Below are 24302 nucleotides of genomic sequence, written 5' to 3' on the forward strand. Positions count from 1 at the left end.
TCCTCTCCTCACAAGCCATGGAGGCTGAGGGCAGCTCGGGTGGGCGCTCGAAGGTGGCGCCCAGCGTGGATTTCGACCACAGCTGCTCGGACAGCGTCGAGTACCTGACTCTGAACTTCGGGCCCTTCGAGACGGTGCACCGGTGGCGCCGCCTCCCGCCCTGCGACGAGTTTGTCGGGGCCCGGTGAGGAGACTGGGCGGAGGGGGGAGGACTGAGGCTGCAGCCCTGTCCGCACTTACCTGGGAGTAAGCCCCATTCACTATAATGGGACTTAGTTCTGAGTAGACATGCATGGGCTTGGGCTCTGAGAGTACCATCCTATCCACACCCACCCAGGAGTAAGCCCCATTGACTATAGTGGGACTTACTTCTGAGTAGACATATATGGGCTTGGGCTCCGAGGCTGCAATCCTATCTACACTTACCTAGGAGTAAGCCCCATTGATTATAATGGAACATTTCTGAGTAGACACGCATGGGTTTGGGTTCTAAGGCCATTTTCTCTCTCTTGTTCTTTCAGGCGCAGCAAGCACACTGTGGTCGCATATAAGGACGCCATCTATGTGTTTGGTGGAGACAATGGGTGAGTCCTGTGTTGCTCACTTGACCCCCAGCATTGCCTCTTGGAGGTGGCAGGCAGGTAACTGAGGATTTGCCACCCATCTCCAAATACACCCCCCCTCCAGCATCTGTGTGTGCTAGTACTGTGTCTGTCATCCCCCTGTACCAGCACATACACACGAAGGGCATCCCAGCCATGTGATAAGTAGGAATCCTTCCCTTCAAGTGAGGCGAGGCAGAGAACTGGGGGTGGGTGCCTGCCTGGTCACTCCACCTGACCCCCTCCCCAGCCTCCTGCACGCTTGAAGGAAGAGCAGTTTACCTCTCTTCCAATTCTGTACTGTCGCTTTCCCCAGCTCTCCTGTGAATGCTAGAGACAAGGACTACTGCCTTTTGTCTCCCTGACTTATTGAAAGGTGCTTGGGTGAGAGGTTCAGGTTCCTCCTGTGACCTGATGTTTGCAGAAAGGCATGGCAGGGAAAGCAGTGAATGATGATGATGATGATTGTGAAGTACTGGTTCAGCATGTGTGTCTATGTGCAAGAGTGACAAGAATTGATCCACCATTTGGAACAGTGATGGATCTGCAGTCCTCCACTTGTTGTGCATTCTAGCTGTGTTCTGCCACATTCCCCGCCCAATCTCTGCTTGGAGAATTATGCCAACTTTTAGCTAATTAGCTCCCCTTCTTTCCTCAAAAATGACCCTGGTTCTGCCCTGCAGTACTGCTGGACCCCACCACCAGGCTAGCTCATCTGTTTAACCTACAGAGGTCCTCCTTCCTGCTAGCAGCCTCCTGCCACTACAGCAGCCCCTTGGTCCTCAGCAGGTCTTGGGCACAGCAGCCAAACACCAGTCTTAGTGTCTCCAGTAGTTTCTGCTCCAGCAGCTTCCAAAGTCCATTAGCCATCAATTCTCAGTCTGTCTTTCCTCCTTCTGCTACCCACACCAAACTCTCCCTTCATCAGGTGCTTTTATGCCTGAGGGCCCTATTGCCTTCAAGTGGCTGCAGCTGTGCAGCATACTCTGCTTGATGCCCAGGGCTTACCCTTAAAGGGGCCACTGCTGATACCACATCTACCTCCTCGCCAGATCTTCCACAATTCCAATATAAGCTGCCCCCACACCACTAGCATGCATTCACGTGCATGGACATGCTGTGCTAGTGCTCACCTCCTTCTTGTCCTCATCCACTGCTACCTTCTCCACAACTTCTTGTAAAGTGCGAAGGTGGGAGTTGGGCCAGCCCAACCAGGAGTTGAGTTGAAAACTTTGCCAAATGACAGGTTGGGTAATAAGCTGACAGGTTTGCCTTGTACTCCTTGGCCACTTGCCATCTCCCCTGACCCATCATTATCCTGTTGTCATTTAAGAACATGATCTGTTTCCTCATTTCAAGGTCTCCTTCCGATTTCTGATCTGGAGGACGATAGTACACCCCCAGTATTACATTGCCCCACAGGCCTGGTAATTTAACCCACAGAGATTCTATGGTGGAGTTGGACCCTCCTTCAATCTCTACTTTGCTGGATTCTATCCCTTCCTTAACATAATCGGTCACCCCACCTCCAACACGCCCCTGCCTGTCCTTCCTGTAGAGTTTATAGCCCGGGATTGAGGTATCCCACTGATTTTCCGCATTCTACCAGCTTTTCGTTATGCCCACTATGTCAATGTTTTCCCTTGTCACCAGACATTCCAGTTCTCCCATCTTTGCTCAGAGACTTCGGGCATTCACATAAAAGCATTTGAACACGGAATGCCCCAGGATGGGCTGCTTATTCGCTCCTTTGTCCCGGCATCCTCTCACTGTGCCAAACCGTCTATCACGTCCCATCATGCTATCATTCCCAATTTCTTCTCCTACTCTGCCTACAATTTCTTCCTCTACTCTCTCCATACTAGCAGAGCATCAGAAGAGCTTATATCCTCTGAGTCCAGTTTTGCTGCAGCTTCTGCCTCCACTTTCACCACTACTTCCGCTAGTGACTGGCGGAAGGAGTGCTGGAAGCAAGCATGCTCTCAGCATTCTCTCTGAAAGCTGCTCAAGGATGTGGTGAAGGTGGGAGTGGTAGCATTGGGCTTGTTGGGAAAGACAAGCTCTCCTTGTGTGCTTTCTAAGAGCACTAGGATAGGATTGCCAAGCAGATGGGCAGACAGCCCCTCCCCTTCAGTATGCATCATCAGTGCATTTCAGGCAGTGCAATTCAGGCAGCAGCATAGATTGCACTCAAGTCAGAGGATCATGTTCCCCACCTGACAACTTTACAAGAAATCAAAAGGTAGTAACCCTTTTCCTGAGTACACTGGAGAGTGCTTGGTAAAAGAATTATGGTGGCAGCACTGGAAGAGGCAAATTCATCCCCACAATGTTGCTTGTCCACAAGCACCAGTAAGTTATTGGAGCAGCCTGGTAGGCGGTGGGCTGTGGAAGGTGGGCAAATGCAGGGCATCACTGCTCTCCAGTTTGAATCCCTTGATTCAGGAGGTAGTTGGGGGGGGAAAGATGGCAATCAACCTAATGTAGTTGGACTGGGTCTGCAGATTGTTGCAATCTCCCCATCCCAAAGTAGCTCCTGTGCCTTTAACAGTGTGACAAAGTGCAGAATTTTCACAGATTAAGCTTTTCAGGTATGGGTTGGCTTCGATGTCACTTGCTTTGTTCATTAGTGCAGTGATCTTGTCCCTTCCTCCAGGCAGACTCTTTAAACAAAAGAGGAAATGTGGGGAATACCATCAACTTACAGAACAAAGCAAGTGGTGACCATGGGTAGTTCCTCTTGCACAGCCCAGCTCTGACTTAAGTAAAACTCAATTCATATAAGGGCATCTGAAATGGAATCTTTACATGTGTTGGGGAGTGCCAATAGTTCTTTCAAATAGTCTCGATAAATTGCAGAGTTAGATGAACCTCAAGTACGATGGAAGTAATAATGAAGTACCACTGAAGTTGGGGAAGAAACAACCCTGGCGTCTGATATTATTTAGGATATCCTGGATCTCTATAAGAGTACAGGGTAGTAAGAGCATCTGTGTTTGCAAACTGGTGATTGCAGCAGGGTTGTCATTCTACTTCACCTCTAATGCCCACCCCAAGCAATCTGGGGCTAATCACACTAGACTGCATTTTTAAAAGCCACTCTATCTCATTAGAACTCTTCCCCCCATCTGGATCTGCAATATGATGATATTAATAGTGGACTACATTACATCGTTGCCTTAGCCAATGGCTCTAACCCCCACACACATGGGGATAATCACATTGGCAACATCAGTATTTTTATAAGCCTCTCTGTCTCAACACAGCCTGCAATATGGGCATATAATCTCTCAGCTTTCCTCATCTACAATATTGGAATAATATTAGATAGTTAATTTCATCCCTCCTATAGCACAGAAGCATTTGCAGATCAATCCTTTTTACTATTTTAAAAACTGGGGGGAAATTATATATATATTTCTCTCTCTCTCTCTCTCTCTCTCTCTCTCTCTTCCCTCCACCCCCCCCCCCCGCACAAAACGCCATGTGAAAAAGGATAGATACTTTCGTCTGTTTTGAGGAAGTGGTGGGGACTGTGTTCCCAGATCACTGCAGCAATGTATCCTGGATTTCTACATTGTCTCCTGTTAGCAATTGTCACTGTTGCCATTAATAAGACTATTTAAAAAAACTCCTAAGAATTCTGATTTTCCCAGCAAAACTGTCCTGCACTTCTTACCACAAACTGAGTAAGATATTGAAAGAGGATGTGCTGGATGGAAATGATACAATAAAGCAGTAAGTAATCAGATGAGAGGCTTCCAAGAAGTAAGTGGTGAAGTTAATGGCAAAAATGTACGGTCTTTAATCGATTCTGTGCTGTGGGACATCATATCTGTGTCATTTTTAAGAGCACTTTACTAATCTAGGCAAGAAAGCTGTGTGTATGTGCAACATTATTTAGATGGCACTATCTTAAATAAACAATTTAAAATACAGATTATAATAAAAGCAGTGGTTCCCACAGTGGCTGTGGTGCCCTTCGCAATCACAGGAGGAGCATGCAGTGTTGTACAGTCTCCTCTTCCTGGCTTGCCAGGCCAAAATCGCACAATATTACATGATATTCTCATGGTATTTCACACTATGTTGGCCCAATGAGCCAGGAAGGGAACCTCTGATAAAAGGCACAGCCAGCAGTATCAAGAAATGTAAATATATATGCACAACTTATTTTGTATAATACCAACTGTGAGTGAAGGTTTTTGTTTCTACATTTTGGCTGTTAGGAGCATATCGTTTGCAACATTTGCCTCTTACTTGGTTACAAATCAGAAACAATGTAGTCCTTGGTGGTTAAACTTTTAGAGTGCAATCTTATGTATACTTACCTGGGCATATGTATACATACATGCATAAATAACTTGGTAGGATTTACTTGTGAGTAACCATAAGATTGTGCTGCCAGTGTCTGTAAAACACCTTGATAATAAATTTATTTTAAATTATATCTGAATGTAACTTGGTATCTTCTTTCTCTGTTTCTGAAGAAAAACAATGTTGAATGATCTGCTGAGATTTGATGTGAAGGATTGCTCTTGGTGCAGGTAAAACCATATTTTCAATGAATATTCTGCATGTTGTTCTGATACCTCTTCTAAAGCCTAAAGTTAAATAACAGAAAATATAAGATACAGTTTGCATGCTGCATTTTTATTTATTTTGAATCTGCCTTCAACTTGAAAATTTGACTATAAGCTCACAAGAAAGCTAAGCTAAAGTTTTACTGGGGAAAATGGTAAATTTGTAACTACGTGTGTGCAACCAACGTCCTTTGTGTACAGAATTAAGATATAATCCTATGAATTGGAAATTACTTGGAAATTACTTTACTTGGAAATTACTTGGAAATTACTTGGAAATTATGACTTGGAAATTACTTTAAAAACAATGTTTAGAATCTGGTTTTTCATAATAGCAGGGGTGATGTCAGGGGTCGGCCATGTTTGTTACTGGTTGATAGCCCACCCAACTGGACCAACTCCTGAACTCTCAGTGCTGGTGGCAGTACCCAATGACTCACTGGGGAGACACCATGGGGGTCCAGTGCATGACTTTGACCCAGGGTCCCCAACAGTCTGGTACCAGCACTGCATAATACCACACTGTGTGCTCTACCACTGATGCTTTTTGTAGGTCTAATACTAACACTAACAAAATATTCAGAATGTTCATAGATCATGTGTATCTGCAGTAGTTTGTAACTGACACATTAGTCAACTAGATTCAAAGCAACAGAGTATTAGAAAGTGAGTAGATGCTCATCAAAGTATAAATATTTAAGTGTCCTTATGAATAGCATAATAGCTATAGGCAATGGCCCCAGTTTTCATTAATATGCTGTGTGTTGTGTTAAACAGAGCTTTTACCACAGGGACCCCTCCAGCACCCAGATATCACCATTCAGCAGTAGTCTATGGAAGCAGCATGTTTGTCTTTGGTAAGTTATCAGAAAGCTACATCATTTTCAATGAACAGTTAGTCCTAGTAAATGTAGCTTTGATGTTTCATCAGCCCTCTGTAGGAGTTCCACAGCAGCAGTACCTAACAATAGTACAAGGTTTGACCAGGTTAGTCATAAAGTGCTTGTTATTATCATGGTGTCAAACTCATAACATTATATCAATGACAAAATGAACTGTGGCATTTAATTTCTTTTCCACTCTGCAACTGTGCCAAATATCCCTTTAGCTCTAATAGTGCTGTTGTTATACAGGTGGCTACACTGGAGATATTTATTCCAATTCAAATTTGAAGAATAAAAATGATCTTTTTGAATATAAGCTTGCAACGGGCCAGTGGACTGAGTGGAAGATTGAAGGAAGGTAAGAATCTGTCTATCAGAACAAACTTTTTTACAAGAGATGGTTTCAAGTGGAACTCACAGAAGGTATTTCAGATAAGGTTTGGGGAATCTCCCTCTCCCCTTGCAGCTGCATGTGGTCCCATCCCACGCTGTTCTTGTGGAACTTCCAACCCAGTTTCAAGGGCTGCTGTAGGGAGAAAGGTGTGATGAAACTTTCTTGCATGAGTGTCATTGCACAAGTATCAGTTAGGATGCAAGCCACAGTTTCTGCTTGTATGTTCAATTTGTTACCATTAGCATTAACAGTTTCTCTTAAACTAATGCACAAATAATTATTCAGATATTCAGTGTTGAAAGATTTTCTTTCAAATATATGTATAATAGAGATCAAGCAGCAACTAAAACCAAACTTTTGGAGAGCTCAGCTTTGCTTCTGAATTAGCAACAAATGTTCAGTACCTTTTTCCTAGCACCCAACTCTGATATTGAAGTGTGACTCCATTAGCTAATATTTCTGATTTTCACATCATTTTTTCAGTCCCTGCCTTCTTAGAGAACCTGAATTTTTTGCTCTCATCATCTATGGGCACCACAGATCTTGATTTTCAGGTTTTCCTATTCACATCATGCAGAACTTCTGTGCTAATAACCCCAATAAAAGAAAAAGGTCCTGATAAACAAAGAGTACAGTTCTTTGCATGTCTACCCAGAAATAAGTTTTGTTGGTTTCAGTGGAGCTTATTTTCAAGTAGGTGTGCTTTGACTTGTAGTCTACGTCTGCAATCATATCACATTTACTTGGGAGTCTCATTAAATTACACAAGATTTCTGTCTGAAAAGACATGTCTAGGATTGTGCTGTAAAATAATTTAGGTCAAGGTGTACTTACCCATTAACGTTGGTGTTTAGATGCTGGTGACCATTTTTAGGTGACAATGTAAGTACATTGTAGATGCATAATCGCATTGTCGTGTAAGATCAGTCTTTTCTTGTTTCAGATTGCCAGTGGCCAGGTCTGCTCATGGTGCAACAGTCTATAGTGATAAACTGTGGATCTTTGCAGGATACGATGGGAATGCACGGTAGGTAGCATTCTGGTCTTTTTCTAATTGTTTTGCTGCTGTCATATAATTTTAAATATATTGCTAAATGTGGGACAAATCACTTCTCTTTCTAAGCCTAGTTTTCGTTAATGAAGATATTTTTAAAATTATCTCAAGACAATAGGAGTCAGCACAGATTAGATATGAATTGATAGCGAGAAGATTGTTTTATAAAAGTATTTATATGCCAGCTTTCTCCCTCCAGGGGAACTCCAAGTGTCTCGCAGATCAACATAAGAACAATAAAACCAAATAACAATACAAAATTTAAAAACAGAACTCAGCAGCGAACTAACAATCCAAAGTGTGTATCCAGTTTAAACCAAATACATGATGGAATAGAAACATTTTAATATTTATGTGAAATTTTGATTAAGTGGGGGCTATGCAGACATCCTGGCAGGGAGTTCTGCAAGGTGGATGCCAGTACAGAAAAGCCCCCCCTCCCCATGTGTACTGTCACTTGATAGGCCTTGTCCAATTTGGGAACAAAGGAAGAAAAAGAGCTGGTAGAGGCTTGGTACATATGGGTGTAGCATCATTTAGTTTTCAACCACCAAACTGGGTGAAGTTTTCTTGTACTGTATTTATATATTCCTAAGGGATTAGAGCAGCGGTTCCCAAACTGTGAGTCGAGACCACTGGTGGGTTGCAACCTGATTTTTGGTGGGTCAGCAAAGGGTGATAGAACGTTCATATACCAAATTGCCTCATGCCCTGAGGCTATTAAAAAATCCAGATACTCTAGTTGCTAAGTACCTTGTAAAGACAGCTCCTGCAGTTTGCAAGCATGTGTAAATACAGAGAGATAAATGTTTGAGGGTCTTTTTTCTGGTGGTTGTTATTAATAAATAATTTCTTTCTAGAACTCCTTTTTAAAAAGTCTGATAAACTTAGGTTGGTCCCGATAGAGTTTAAAAAAGTGGGCCCTGATGCTAAATAGTTTGGAAACCACTGGATTAGAGGTTATTCCTGGTTGATTCATCTTTTTTAAAAAAGAAAGAAATCCAAAATAGTGTTTTTTCCTCTTCATTACAGGCTAAATGATATGTGGACCATTAGTTTACAAGACAGAGAGTTAACTTGTTGGGAAGAGGTAAGAGGACTGAACATTTTTAAAAATACAAGCTTTCATTTTGATGCATGATAAGGTTGTGTTAATATCTTCTAAAAAAAGCAATTTTGTCAAAACATAATTGTCTAGTTGTGGCAGAGAGTCAGCTTTCTTTGATGAGGTAAGAAATTTTGGATAAGATTTAAAAATCCTTAGGAGGAGGTTACCTACCAGCATAATATGGTATTATCAGAGCTCCACTTTTCCCACTTAGATGGCTATTTTCAGATAACCGAAGGCTACTTGAGGGGGCTCATTGCTTGTAGTGTGTTTTTTCCACTTTCACCTTTAATAAACATGTATTGCATGTATTGTTTCAAAAGTCTTCAAGACTTTGATCAGAGGCAATAGTGGGCCAAAAGAAACATGTGTATCCCATTGAAAGCAATGCTGCTTTCAATAAACTCTTAAATCCTCCTAAAAACTATACTTTGTCCAACCTCAGTCCACTGGGAAAATGACTCTTCAGAAAAAAAGCAGGAGATTAAAAATGCAAATAGTCCTGAAAATACCTTGAAGTTTTGTTACTGCTAACAAAGGCCTTCAGGATTTAGTGTGGAATCTTAGGTGACAGAAAAAACTTGCTGTTTTCTTCATTAAATTGAGTTGGTTATGCACTATCCAAATTTTACTGTTCACTGAAAATTTGAATCCAGGTGTCCACAAATTCTCTTTAAGGTTGCTACAGAAATGTATGCTCCTCTGTTCATGCCAGAGCACTTGGGCAAGGGGAATTTATGATATTGCAATGCATTTGTAACCAGCAGAAGCACTTCTGCTGGCACAAAAGCTTGGCAATGCTACATGAGAAACCCTTTCTACATCTGAGAGTGGCATTGAATAGGGGTCAGTAGCCACTTGCTCATGGCAAACTGGCAAGGGGATTTTTGCAGGCCTGTTTGGATCCCAAATTTAGGTAAGTACAATTCCCAATTTAGGAAAGTACAAGATAAGGTTTTTGATGTGATTAAAAAGATAAGATCTTCAAAGTGGTCCCTTATAATTTTAGCCACCAACATACATTCACTACAAACTTTCAATATGTCTTCGTAACTATGAGGTTTAGAAACTTGTTGAAGCTGGAAACATTTTGATTTGCATTCTGTTCCAAAGTACTTTGGGATCATTTAAACTTTGAATTCATTTTGTCCAAATACTTGTGCTGCTATCATTTTTTAATCTAAGCAACTCAGTAAGTAGTAAAACAGTACCCCGGTTTGCAATGTTTCGGTGTGGTGATCAGGAAAAAAAAATGGTTGAATTCACTAAATACAGTTTTGATATCTAAACCCATGCAGCTTCTGTTCCTGGAAAAACTGCAGATGCCGAAAACTGTGGATAAAGAAATTTGTGGTCTGACCCCCAGAGACCTCCTGTGCTTGACCTCCCTGTGACTCAGAAGATTGACCAGAGCCTTTCCACGAAAACAAGAAGTCTGTATTAAAAGGTTCTGGCAGACATTCTGAGTTGTGGGGAGGCTGCATGAGGCCTCCCTGTGACTCAGAAGACCTCCCGGACGTGACCTCCGGTTGCATCCCATAAGTTCTCTGTGGGTCAGGCCATGGATTTCTTTATCCATGGTTTTCGCCATCTGCAGGGGTTCTGGGAACAGAACTCTCATGGATGCTGAGGTATAACCTGTTCTGGAACATGTTAAGATTGTTTAAATTGCATCCAAACTTGAAACTGAAATTGACAATGATTCTACCACTTGCAGATTGGATAAACACTCCTGTTCTTACATTTTAAAGGGAAATATTGACCATTTCATTTTTTGTGTTGCTACTTTACAGATTAAACAAAGTGGTGAGATTCCTCCTTCATGCTGTAATTTTCCTGTAGCTGTTTGTAAAGAGAAGATGTTTGTCTTTTCTGGCCAGAGTGGAGCAAAGATCACCAATAATCTCTTTCAGTTTGAATTCAAAGAAAAAATGTGTGTATCAAAAATAAACAAGTGAAACAAAATTGTTGCTACATTTGAAAATGACATGCCATAAATAGTTGAGAGACATAAAACAGTTTTCATAAGGTGTCCACAGAAATTACTGCCATTACTGGAGGGAAAAAGATGAAATTCTAATAAAAATGAAGGGGAGAAAATGAGGCTATAATGATTAGCCTTTATGAGGTAAAGTCATTTGGCTGCCTATCCCTGTTATCAAATAAAATGAATTCCATGAATTTAATTTTACAACAATGTTTAAGTCAGTTTTGTATGACAGTATTGTGAAACAAAATCAGGACAAGATGATGGTATTTATAACCAGGTTTTTCTGATGCAAGAAATCACAGCTAATCAGCTCCCTAATTGATCTGGTCCCACCCCTAATCACCTCATCACCCACCTGTTCCATCAACTTGTTGTTCAGTTCCTTTTTTCTTAGAGGCATCTACTATTTCATCCTGCTCTCTACTGAATTTTAAAATTCTGCTGTTTCCGACACAATGTCTTGTCCTGACACTCAGATGGGAGTGGGCTTTGCTGAAGTTAGATCACAATTGTGCAGACTTATGGTTCTGTTGAACTTCTGGCAGGGATATTTGTCTTAGTTTTTTGTCTGCACTTAATGGAACTGTAACATCCATGTTCCTAGATAGTTTCAGCATTTCTCAGGTGTTAGCTTATTTTTTATTTTTAGTCCCTTGACAATACTCTACAGAGTATAGGGTGAAAAGTTGGGTTAAAATCTATAGTTGATTAGTGTGGCCTTTAATCTCAGGAAATAAACCTCTCACAATGTGATAGTTCTGGCCACAGAAGCTTTAGTTCCTATTGTTAGAACTTGTAGTTTCCCATACACTGTAATGTTTGCTTACAATGATTTTAAATAGCTACGGGCCCGGTCTTATCCAACTTTCCAGTGCCATTGCAGCCGTATCAATGGGTTGCATGGTGCATCCTTTGATGGCGGTGTGCAGTCACAAAGGCTTCCTCAAAGTAAAAGGAATATTTGTTCCCTTAACTAGTGGCTGCATCAGCAATGGAAAGTTCAATTGTATTGGGTTATAAATATGTTGAACCAATGCATACAATATAAGAATATAAGGAGAGCCCTGCTGGATTGTTTTACCCAAGGCCTCTTTCTCAGTGGCAAATCAGATACCTCTGAAAAGCCCAAGCAGGAGTTGAAGGTACATTCTTCTTGCCATTGCACCCCTACAGCTGGTATTTAGAAGATGCAAAATGTTTGAACATATTGGGTTATATCTAAACAAATTTAGTCGTAACAGAGTTAAGTCGTGAGACAAGTTAATTATAACTAACTTAAGTTTCATTAATTACAATGCAACGTAATTGTGACTACTTTAGTTGGATATAGCTGTGTATCTTGAGTAAAATAATTGCCCAAAGTAATAGTCAACAGATTTTACAATGATACTTCACAGAAAAGAATAGATTCATACAATAAATCCCTGCTAACTGGGTAAGTGGCACTCTTTCAAGTGGGTGTTCCTCTTTTTAGCAGGAGGAGAGTAACTAGCCCACCTCATCCCAGCAGTGTCTTTTCTAGTGACTGTCTGCTAGTGTTCTTTTGCATCTTTTTAGATTGTGAGCCCTTTTGGGACAGGGAGCCATTTAGTTATTTGATTTTTCTCTGTAAAGCGCTTTGTGAACTTTTAGTTGAAAAGCGGTATATAAATACTGATAATAATAATAATAAACATTATGAATCACTAAGTACCACATAATACAAGAAAAAATATAGACAGGTACCAGCAGACCCAGAATAATTGTAAATGAGCATACCTTTGATCATATCCTAGTGATATGATCCTAGATCATATCAGGAAAAATTTAATCTCAGTTAACAATTTGTTACTTGCGAAAAGTTTAAAGCATAGACATTAAGAGATCAGCCTAGAAATATAAAAATCTGTGAATCAGTCAACATTTTTTGCTGGTCAATATAAAATTGGTCAATATAAAAATTGCAGATAAAACTAATGTGGCTTAGTGTTTTGATTTCTTCTAATCCACAGGGACATAATCTATAAGAATAGAGTCTTTTTCTTAATTTCCCATCTAACTATTATTATTATTAATAGTAGTAGTAGTATTTATATACCGCTTTTCAACTAAGAGTTCACAAAGCGGTTTACAGAGAAAAATCAAATAGCTAAATGGCTCCCTGTCCCAAACACATCTAACAATGTGTACTAATAACAATTGCAAAGCACTTGGAGATGCTATAGAAGTTATATATCGTGGTTATACAGAGAATTTCAACTTGCAATAACTGGATGTGTGGACAAGTATTCTAAGGTATATACTTCTTCGGGAGCTGAGCAACTGAAAACTCATTTTGTAACTTGTTTGCTATGACAGTTGGACACGAATTCCTACTGAGCACTTACTACGGGGCTCTCCACCTCCTCCACAACGAAGATATGGTCATACAATGGTTGCCTTTGACCGCCACCTCTATGTGTTTGGTGGTGCAGCAGACAACACATTGCCTAATGAACTTCATTGCTATGATGTGGATTCTCAGACCTGGGAAGTTATCCAGCCCAGTCCTGATAGTGAGGTAATCAGACAAGTTATTTTTCTTTCAAATACTGTGGGTTTAACAGTCATGAAAACAAATGATATTTTTCATATGTGAAAGAGGAATCTATCAAAGCTTGTAGAAAAGATGTATCGTTTCATACCAGCCATAATTTTCCACGTTGATTTTCCACTGGTGGGCAGGACCAGGACGGCATGATGTGATGTAAGGTGGATTGCACCAGTGGCAGTGTGTGGCTGTTTTTATTTTGTTTGTGTTTGTTTTAAGAGAAAACAAATGGCAGTCAGAAATAAAGGGGATGAGCAGATGCAAAGAGGGCAGACTTCTTTCACTTCTGATAGTTGTGTAAAAGATAGTATCTTAGTAGGCATATCTTTTCTCTCATGACCAGCTGTATTGCCAAAATTCTCCCTTCTATACAACTATCAAAAGTACATGTCTTTTTTTCTTTGTCTGGTCATCTGCTTTCTTTTTGTCTTACTTCTTAAAAACAAGTACAAGTCAGAAAGCCTGTTTGTCTCTTAAAAATTATGGTTACTTTTTCCTGACATAATTTTCCAGTTACATGGCATCGGGCACCAAAGATTTTACTAAGGGTAAAGTGTATTATTTTTCTGGAGCAGTGTTTTGGGTGGAGGTGAGGGTCTTTACAATTCTTTTTCCATAGAACTGTCTGTGTCTGACAAAATGTGCACTTTTAATGCCCCTTATTAATTTACTTCAAAATGCTGTTTCTTCCTGCGTTGGAAGAGCTGAGCGTAGGCATGATTAAATAAGTAAGTGATAAGAAGTGATGAAATTTCAGTTTTTAAAAAAGTAACTTAAGCAGCAATATGGGTAGCAAAAGAACTTTTATGCACCTATTGAGTAGAGCCAAACCTAGGGCCCAAGAAAACACTGCCAGGAGAAAGAGATCGCTCTTGTGAGACAAGAAGTCTTCAATAGAGTACCAGGAATCAGGTGGAAGAAGATCGTACCAAATAGTAACATTCTTCAATATCTGCATTATTTAATGGAAATATGGTGTTTATTCAGGTGTGGTTTTTTTTCCATCTTTAATTTTATAGTTGCCAACTGGAAGACTCTTCCATGCTGCAGCTGTCATTGCTGATGCAATGTACATTTTTGGTGGGACAGTGGACAACAACATTAGGAGTGGAGAAATGTATAGATTTCAGGTAATATACCAAAAGCATTGGTGTCTTTAAAATAGTTGAAGCAAATAGTTGGTTACTTGAACAATTAATTTAAAGCATTTGTCTTAAGTATCCTCTTCATGCTGAATTATCGTGGAAAAGTGTAATCAAAATAAAGCAGGGTAATTTCAGCAACACTTTAAATAACTTTCTTAGGAGAACATCATTTTGAAGCATGGCCTGTGATTAGGAAGACTGTCACATCTATGTCAAAATTCATATCCATTTTAATCGCCATACCTTAAGTAGGTTATCAGAGTGTCTTGGATTTTGTGTGATGAAACTGGAATGAGTTTCCCCTGTTTATTTGCACATGAATAGACCTTTGACAGGGAACAACATCATTATATCTTCTCTAAAGTATAGCAAGAGCATCATGTTCACTTCTGCTGGCTCACCTGAGCTTTATTATCACCATGTATATAGTATCCTTCTACCTAAGCATGTCACATCTCATGTCTCTTTCCACAAGTGTGATGGACATGTTCCCTGCCTAGCTAGCTGAGGCCTGATTCAAAAGAACATGAAGTTGTGTGGCAGGCCATATGACCATTTTGGGACTGCCCTATGCAACAAACTTTGAGAAGTGCCCCAATTTTATTTCAGTTATTCTTATTATACTAATGTGTGATTGGAGGTGCGAGGGCAGGAGGTTAAAGTTTGTGTTAAAAATCACTCAGACTTACTTTTGCCTAACCCAAAATTTCCATGTAGAGCTGCCTCCTTTCAGTTGCGTTTAAATGGCCATCTGTGTCACTGTTGGTACACATGCATTGGGCTTGGAATGTTCACACTACTTTTGCCTGTGCAAATACCATATGTCAGAAAGAATCATTCTATAGCTAGTCAGATACTGTTACAACATGTTGAGTCCAATGGCAACTTCAGTCATGATGCTTCTGTAACCTGGAACTGCAGCTCACTGCATCGTCACCTTTTATGTTCCCGACAGTAACAGAACTTTCTCTGTTTCAGTTTTCTTGTTATCCAAAATGTACATTACATGATGACTATGGAAGACTGTGGGAAAACAGGCAGTTCAGTGACCTGGAATTTGTTCTTGGAGAGGTGGGTGAATGCTAGTATGCTACAAAATACATTTTTATCATTGGCCAAAGAGATAAGGTTGTGGATGATGGAGCATATGGAGACATCCTTGTTATCACTTTCTAGGCACTTATTAGTATTTTTAGATCGTAACTATTAGTTAAAATCAGGTGAGATTTTTTAAATGTAATTTGAGCTCTTTACCTCAGTAGCTGTTGGGAGAACCACAGAGAGGGAAACATTTCATGGCATCTAACCTGTGCAAGCATGTAGTATTTTTAACTGAAGGACCTTCTGCCTGTGAATTGATTGGAAGGCTAAGGATGGTTGCAGTGGTGGCACCATTCTCTGCAGTCTTTTAGAATGATGGGAAATGGTGGAAAATACCTGTATTCTGAACATCATTTTTCCTCTGCCTAGCAGCATTTTTAGGTTTTTAACTGAGGTTTGTTAAATTGCTTTAGTTTGTGTTGCAGATTGACAGCATGGATGATGTAATATTACAGTATGGTCATGTTGTATTTATACTAGCAACTGTACATTTGTATAGAGCTATAACCATTTCATATTTCCATGAAAAACAGGCTGTGTTGCCTACCCCAAACAGCAAAAAGTAGGCTGTGTTGCCTGCCTAAAAGAGCAGGCTCGTATTGGCCGTTGTTGCAGTACATTTTAAGTACTTGAACATGTAGCTTATCTATCAACTCCTACAAATGTCAAAAAATGCAACACCCTTTCTGTCTAAGGATCTGTGCTCTGTGTCCCCACTTCTGACAGAAGGAAGAGAGAGTTCGAGGGCATGCAGCCATTGTCACAGCTCGTTCTAAGTGGCTCAGGAAGAAAATTACACAGGCTCGAGAAAGGTTGAAACAGGTACAACTTGTTGAGAAATTGCCCTTTGGCTATTAGCTTCCGATTTAATTATGTGTGGTAATTACAACTGCCATTGTCAGTGTCATGCACACTGAAGAACATTTTTGGACAATTGGTTTTGTGATTAATCCCCAAGTTGCAGATCTTGCAGTTTCCTTACTTAAGAAGAAATGTAGAGATGACAAAAGATGTCCAAGTAGTTACAAATGGGTAGGACTGATTTAAAATCAGGAGTGCTCAAACATTTTGGCAGGAGGGCCTCATCATCTCTTTGACACTGTGGGGCGTGCAGTGAAAAAACCAATTAATTTGCATTTCAAATTTGAATAAATTTACAGTGACAGAGAGACAGAACTTACATGAACAAATGAATTTTACTGCACTTATTTATAATACACATGAGAACTATAATACATGCAAAGCACATGAACACTATGAAGTTTGAGCACTATGAACTATGAGTACTTTGCTCAACTTTTTTCTCCTGCAACTTTTTTATCCAGAAATGGGAGGGGGAGGGAATCACAGGAAAATTCCATAACAGAGCAAGCATTTTAAAAATCAGAGGCAGGCAGGGCAGGGCAGGTGTGTAACTTTTTTTATCCAGTAAAAGGTGGGGGGGGGGAGGAAGGGAATCACAGGAAAATTCCACATGGCCACAGCAACAGAGCAAGCATTTAAAAAATCACACAGAAGCACATATTTTCGGAGGGAAGGTTGCAGGCAGCAAAAAAAAGGAATAAAGTTTTTTTTTAAATAGAGACTCACTCTTTGGTGCACACCAAAGTTATGCAGGGAGGGAGCTAGGTAGGTGAGGGTGGCAGCGGCTGCTGTTGCTTCTGCAGTGGCGCTTTGCAGCACCACTGAAGAGCTTGCTCGTCGCTCTCCCTGGCGAGTGCTACTGCTTTGTGGTGGTGGTGGTGATGTCAAAGCATTCACTTGCCCACTCTCCCTCATGCCTTGTGGGCAAAGCGTCTGCCTGCCTGCCTGCCTGGCCGCCCGCTCACTCACACGCACGCCCACCCAACCTCCCTTGCGCAGGCATTGATGCAGGCGCTCTGTCTCTCCCTCCTGCTTCAGGCTCCATGTGTTGCCCAGGAGCCTGGCAGGGAAAGACTAGCTCAGCATGTGCATGCACAAGGGCTTTTAGCGATAAGGTAACGCGAGACCTGCAATTCTCGCGTTACTTTATGACTATAAAACACCCTGCACACATTGCTGGGCTGGTCTTTCCTTCACTGCAGGCAGCAAGGGAAAGCCATACTGGGAGCTCGTGCGTTGGGTGAGCACGGGCCCCAGTGAGTCTTCAGCAGGCCTTGTGCCCATTGGAGGCACAGGACCCACGTGGGGGCCAGATGGGGACCCACGGCGGGCCGCAAGTGGCCCACGGGCCGGGCTTTGGGCACCCCTGCTTTAAATGGTCAAAAGCAGAAGCTTCATCTGCATTGGGACTATTTCTTTGGTTTAGAAACAACACATTTTGGTTTGTTCAGAAGTGTTATGCAAAACCAGTAAGTTTGATTTGCTAAGTATGCTATATGCATGCACATGGTTGTCCATGTGGCTAAATAGATTATAGAAGATCCTACATGGTAATACCACTGTACAACATACTGCAGATTTGACTTTTCCCCATGTCCTTTAGAAATCCAAGCAAGAGGTTGATGAGGAAGGACAAGGGACACCCCAGAAAGAGATGACAGGCAGCAATGTGAAGCCACTGCAGCCACTGTTAGAGGTGACTATCCGGGAAGCAGAAGCCCAGCCTTTTGAGGTGCTCATGCAGTTCCTCTACACAGACAAAATCAAATACCCACGCAAAGGTAGGACAGTAGAGCTGTCTTCTCGGAGGAGCAGTAATTTTTTTCATTGGTCTCTGTCTGGATTTGTTTCTTTCAGATAAAAACTGCTTGCAGTCCATAGAAGGTTTGTCATTCATCTGTTTGTGTTTTCTGTCAGTGTGGAACAGTTAAAAGCAGTTATATTTGGATCTGACCTTTGCTAGATGCTTGCAGTTTCTGTGCTAATGTTATAGAAACTCTTAGTAGCACATAGAAAGGGATTCCTCCAAGAGCAGAGAGGTACCCTTCTCAGGCAGCAGACTATGGCCACTAAGAATGAGTGGCAAAATGCCAGCAATTACATTTATTTAAAAGGCCAGACACAACAAGCACAGGAGAACTGCCATTTCTAAGATGCCAGCTTTGCATCTTGCTACTCTTTCTCTTTCTGCCTAGCAGCATTGCACAACTACCTACGTTCAATGTTGCTACATGCAACATTGCTCCCTCTTGCTTGGACTTGAGGTGGATCGAGGACTTTGTGCTGTTGTATTGGGTCAGGGAGGATATCTCAGTGGACCAATAAAAGGCAGGTAAAGGGGGAGCAAAACAGCCTTTCTAGAATAAAGTGGCAGAACTAGCTTGGTAGCTTCCCACTGCACATGGTGGTATTTCTTTCACTGCTTTTTTCTCCAAGGAAAGCCTTAACTTGCTTCAGGGGCCTTAACTTCCTTCTCTCTCTGTTGTTGCACCTGCCAAGCTATATACAGTATGTGCAATGAATGTATTTACTTATGTTGTGCAGGGCATGTTCAAGACGTACTACTAATAATGGATGTATACAAGTTGGCCCTAAATTTCAAACTCTCCCGACTGGAACAACTTTGTGTCCAATACATTGAGGCATCAGTAGATCTTCAGAATGTGCTCGTTGTGTGTGAAAATGCAAACAAGCTTCAGCTGGATCAGTTAAAAGTAGGTTTTTGCTAGATTGTAAATTAATTCAAAATACTAGTGTAGCTAGAACCAAGCTGTGTTTTTCCCCCTAGGTGCTCAGTATGTCAAGCAGATTGACTATTAAACATTCCTAAAAATTCTTGTCAGCTAATCTCAAATGTGGACTCTTTGGCTGTATGAGACCACTGGGTTTGTGGGCAGTCCTAATAATTGGGAGCAAGTGGACCCATAAGTTTTTCGCTTGTTCCACTTACTCAAGTGCCAGCAAATTGTGTTGTGTTGACGGGAGCCCTCATTGTGAAATGGGAAATGACAATGCAATATAGTGCTGAGTCTGACCTATCAGTTGAAACAGCTGTGACAACAATGAATAAAACAGAAGGCTGAAACATAACAACTGAAACAAAGTATGTGAGTAAAAATTTTCCCTGAATATGGAGCCAGTGGCAAGAGGTGTCAGCAGAAAGAAAATACATGGAAGAAACTAGCAATGTAGTCATCAGTAAATAATAATAATAATAAATAATAAAACTTTATTTTTATCCCGCCCTTCTCCCTAACGGGACCAAGGGCGGCTAACATATTAAAAAAAACAAATTTTAAAAACATTAATCCAAACAGATAAAAACATTTAAAAACACATTACAGGGCCATAAAAACAGTAGTCAGATTAAAAGACAGCATAAAAGAGCAAGTCATCGAGGAATCAAACCTGTAAAAAAAAAAAATGTATAAAAATGTTAAAAAGGCCAGAAATCAGAAGGCTTGTTTAAACAACAGTGTTTTCAGGCCTTGCCGAAAACTCTCAAGAGAGGGAGCCATTCTCAAGTCAAGGGGAAGGGAATTCCATAATGTTGGTGCCACTACCGAGAAGGCCCTATTTCTTGCAGCCGCCCCCCGGACCTCCTTGGGTGGCGGCACTTGCAAAAAGGCCTTCTCTGATGACCTGAGAGGGCGAGCCGGATTGTACGGGAGTAGGCGGTCTCTAAGATATCCTGGCCCAGAGCAGTATAGGGCTTTAAAGGTCAAAACCAGCACCTTGAATTGGGCCCGGAAACGAATTCAGTAAATGTTCTGTACTGCCTTGGTTACCTTGGTTAATGACCTGTGCAGGGTACTGGACCGGGATAGTGTGTTCCTGTTGGTCCTGCTGGACCTCTCAGAGGCTTTCAACATCATTAACCATGGTGTTCTTCTGGGGTCGTTGTCTGAGTTGGGGTTTTGGAAGCACTGTTTTGCAGTGGTTCTGCTCTTTTTTTGACTGATAGGTCCCAGAAGGACGTTCTGGTGGATGCTTCTTCAGCACCTTGACTTTTGACATGCAGGATGCTATGCTGTTAAACACATATACATGAAACCATTGGGAGAGGTCACCTGAGGATTTATTGATGGCCAGTATCATCAGTATGCTAACAATACAGCTCTATCTCTCCTTTCCACCTCATACTGGAAGACAAATACTCCAAAAATGTGCTTTTTGTACAAAATATTAGTGTGTGATCAGATGAAAAGCAATTGTTTTGTTTCTTTTAGGAACACTGCCTGAATTTTGTGGTGAAAGAATCACACTTTAATCAGGTAATAATGATGAAAGAGTTTGAACACCTTTCTTCATCATTGATAGTGGAGATTGTACGAAGAAAGCAGCAGCCTCCTCTTCGAACACATTCTGATCAACCTCTTGATATTGGTAATGTGCCTTTCTTCCTTGACTACCAGTTTGTTCCAGGACTCATTGTGAAGGTGCTAGTTTTTAGGGCCTAGGACCAGGGTTGTTGAGAACTGCATCTTCTCATATAAACCTGGCAATGACCTTTATTCCTTTACATTGAGAAAGAAATTTACATTATTCCTTTACATTACAGAAAGGGTCCTTCATCTTTGCCAGTTGTGCACTAAAATGGAGGCTTCTTTGTCATGTCACCTATACTATGGAATGGCTTCTCTAGGGAGATGTGCATGGCCCCTCACTTATCTGCGTTCACAAAGGCAGTGAAATCATATTGAAACATATGGTTTCAGTGAACTTTGTAGAACTTTGTAGACTGAATAAAACACTTTTTAAAAGTGTTTTATTCAGCTATGCTTTTGTTGAGATGCCAATATATTGTTACATTATTTTGAATGAAAGTTGCCTTGAGTGCATTTTTATGTAGAAAGGTGGGGTATAAATCAATAAACTAAAGGAAAATCAACCTACAGATGTGGTTCAGATTCATGTTAACTACACAGTGATTCATAGCTTTGTGTCTTGTTTATTTGTTTAGGAACTTCATTGATTCAGGATATGAAAGCTTATCTGGAAGGTGCCGGACTAGAATTCTGTGATATAATACTGCTCTTAGATGGTCACCCAAGGCCAGCTCATAAAGCAATTCTTGCAGCCCGTTCAAGGTATGTCCACTCAGATAAATAATTCACTGATACAGTATTATATTTAGGGCTGTTTTGGACAGTACACTTTTCACCTTCTCTTGCATTCCACATTTCTTCCTGCTTCCCATATTCTTCGTATATCATGTATTAGTGAACTCCCAAACTAAGTGATCCTGTTGCTGTTTGAATAATCCTGGATATTAAATACACAATTGAACGATGGGTTCAATTTCCAAGATTCATGTTGAAACAACCATGGTACTTCCACTGGCATACTCAGGGGGGCAGGAAGGCAAATTCCCCCTCCCCCTGCCGCCCATTTTTTGCTCCTTCAGGCCTTTTTACTGGGCCGTAGAGTGCCTTCTGAGGCCTTTGGAAGGCCTAAAAACATCACTTTGGTTTTTATGTCTTCTGGAAGCTTTAAAAGGCATACTGAGGGTCGGGGAGGCCTCAGAAGCCCTAAAAACTTCACTCCAAAACTGGAAGTTATGTTTCTAGGCCTCTGGGCTACATAAGGGGCAGCATTTTACAGTTCTAGCTCACAGCAGCACAGGGACCAGGATCACAATTGAGTACCTCCCAGTTTGGAGGTTCACTTATATATATGTAATGAAAGAATGGGGAAGAAGTAGAATATGCTAAATTATAACTTGTTTCTAAGATACTAGCTAATATGTTGCCTCTTGAAAAAAAAATTGAGTCTTAAGCAATTAATTTATGATTAACTTTTAAAAGATGCATTTAAGGAATGCCCTGGTGCTAGTATTCATTTCCCTTCACACACACACACACACACACCCGGCCGCTGCCTGCAGCAATCCACTTTTTATTTGCTGGACAACAAATCTTATTGCTTACCTGATTCTTTTTGCATCACCATATTTGTATTTTTCCAGTTACTTTGAAGCTATGTTTCGTTCTTTTATGCCAGAAGATGGGCAAGTTAATATTTCCATAGGTGAGATGGTCCCAAGCAAACAAGCATTTGAATCTATGCTAAGATATATTTATTATGGTGAAGTGAACATGCCGCCTGAAGATTCCCTGTATCCTTTTCATCCAGTTTAATATGTTGGATCAGATTCTTCCTTTTTATACCTGTGTAGAAACATACATAATAATGTATAGTATTTCTATATAAGTCTACTCAATGTATATTAATTGTCACATATAAATGTATGTGTCCCTTAGATGAACCACTCATTCTTGGCAATTAATATAGTTTGCATCCACTGTTACACTTTAATAAATCTTGAAGGGTATAATATGAATTTTGAGAAAATAGATATCTATTATGTATTTGAGCAGATATAATAAATTATTATTATAGACCCTGTTTTGTAAGCCTTTGCCCAAAAGTTCATATGAGGATGTTTTGTGTGCCCCCCACCCATCTCTTAACTCCTGGAAGTTCATCATATGCTCACATTCTTCTCCCAGTCCAAACAAGCCTAATAATCTTAGAATAATGTTCCTAGGTTATCTTTTCCTAAGTTTTTATATAGCTTCTGATTTTCTTAAGCTCAGGCTGATCAACAGATACTCTTTTTAGGAATCAAGATGTTGGTAGCTCATCCTAAGAAATGAATCTGCTCAAGGTCACGTTCCCCCCTTTTTTGCTTACGATGTCTCTCAAGAATGTTTGAGTTCACACAAAAAATCTGGTAACAGCTGCTGCATAGATAGTCTAGTGTAGTCGAAGCAGGAGCAATATGCATGGCCCAGAGCCAAAGACAAGGAGGCAGCCAGCTGCAATTATAACAATAACACATTAGAGAGAATGCAGGCAGAGGTCAAATTGCTGCTCGTTCTTATTGCCATTCCATTTAGGTTTATTGTACCTTTGTTGCTTGCAACTTCCAACATGAATTCTCTTTAACTGGCTTTTTTTAGCTATCTCTTTGCTGCCCCTTATTATTATGGATTCTACAATAACAGACTTCAAGCATATTGTAAGCAGAACCTGGAAATGAATGTTACTGTGGAAAATGTGCTCCAGGTAATTGTTGCCACGTAATCGGTTTGAAACTAATTGTAAATGAGTCTCTAACAGATTTTGCTCTATGAGAGATAATCAATTATAAGGCCCATAAATTTGGCCTGGAAGGTTTCTAGGATAAAGTCACATTCCCAGAAAACATTTTGGCCACAATCTGGAGGAATATGCATTATATATTATTATTATTATTATTATTATTATTATTATTATTATTATTTATAAACCGCTTTTCAACTAAAAGTTCACAAAGCGGTTTACAGAGAAAAATCAAATAACTAATGGCTCATATGCTCTCATTTGTATAGGAAACTTGCACAAGACCCTGTGAAATCATTGGGATTAAGGCACACCTAACTTGCTTTGAATCTAAAAGTATGATAAGGAAGACCACTATCTCTTAGCTATGCTTCCTGACAGACTGCTGCATAATTCAGAATTCAGCTGCAGCTAGCTCTCCCCAATTTTCTTTACCTGCTGCCTATAAGAAGCCACTTTTGTGTAGGAAGTTCTACAGTTTTTGTACTTAGTTTGTAATGCAGTGAACCCACTCATGGGGTTTATATAGCAGTGAATTCACATTCAATCTGTGGTTTGCAAATTATGGTTTACCAGGTTCAGACAAAATGGCAAACTATGGTTTACTGCAAACTGTGATTGGAAGCTTTAAATCTCTGTGTATGAAGGAAGGAGGAAGCCAAAGCTAATACTCATAATGCAGAAACATAATCTAGCATTATATCTGAGTCACCCAATGATAATTAAGAGGCCATCTCTAAGGGTAATTTCACTGCTCCAAATATTTTCTGACATGGACCATAGAGTAAAACGTGAAATTGAAATTGAGAGTGTTCATAGTTAGTATACAACTCTATGCAGTTTGCTGCTGCAAGTCAAATAAGACAACTTTGTAAAACTTGTTCTTTCATATAGGCTTTTA

General features: G+C 40.5%; 1 protein-coding gene across 2 annotated transcripts in view; it reads left to right on the forward strand.

The window, feature by feature from the left end:
- Positions 1-24302, forward strand: part of LZTR1 (leucine zipper like post translational regulator 1) — a 30150-nt gene continuing 5848 nt past the window's right edge. For both annotated transcript variants that reach the window (XM_066625142.1, XM_066625144.1), the window contains exons 1-18: positions 1-184; positions 522-584; positions 5093-5149; positions 5963-6042; positions 6319-6427; positions 7407-7490; positions 8550-8607; positions 10419-10558; positions 12953-13154; positions 14204-14314; positions 15308-15400; positions 16157-16252; positions 17898-18075; positions 18839-19008; positions 20524-20680; positions 21258-21384; positions 22263-22412; positions 23260-23365. In XM_066625142.1, coding sequence (XP_066481239.1) covers positions 18-184; positions 522-584; positions 5093-5149; positions 5963-6042; positions 6319-6427; positions 7407-7490; positions 8550-8607; positions 10419-10558; positions 12953-13154; positions 14204-14314; positions 15308-15400; positions 16157-16252; positions 17898-18075; positions 18839-19008; positions 20524-20680; positions 21258-21384; positions 22263-22412; positions 23260-23365 — 2148 coding nt within the window. In that variant the 5' untranslated portion in view covers positions 1-17. The remainder of the gene's footprint in view (positions 185-521; positions 585-5092; positions 5150-5962; positions 6043-6318; positions 6428-7406; positions 7491-8549; positions 8608-10418; positions 10559-12952; positions 13155-14203; positions 14315-15307; positions 15401-16156; positions 16253-17897; positions 18076-18838; positions 19009-20523; positions 20681-21257; positions 21385-22262; positions 22413-23259; positions 23366-24302) is intronic.

This window comes from Tiliqua scincoides, chromosome 4 (genome assembly GCF_035046505.1).
Source record: "Tiliqua scincoides isolate rTilSci1 chromosome 4, rTilSci1.hap2, whole genome shotgun sequence".
Taxonomy (NCBI): Eukaryota; Metazoa; Chordata; class Lepidosauria; order Squamata; family Scincidae; genus Tiliqua; species Tiliqua scincoides.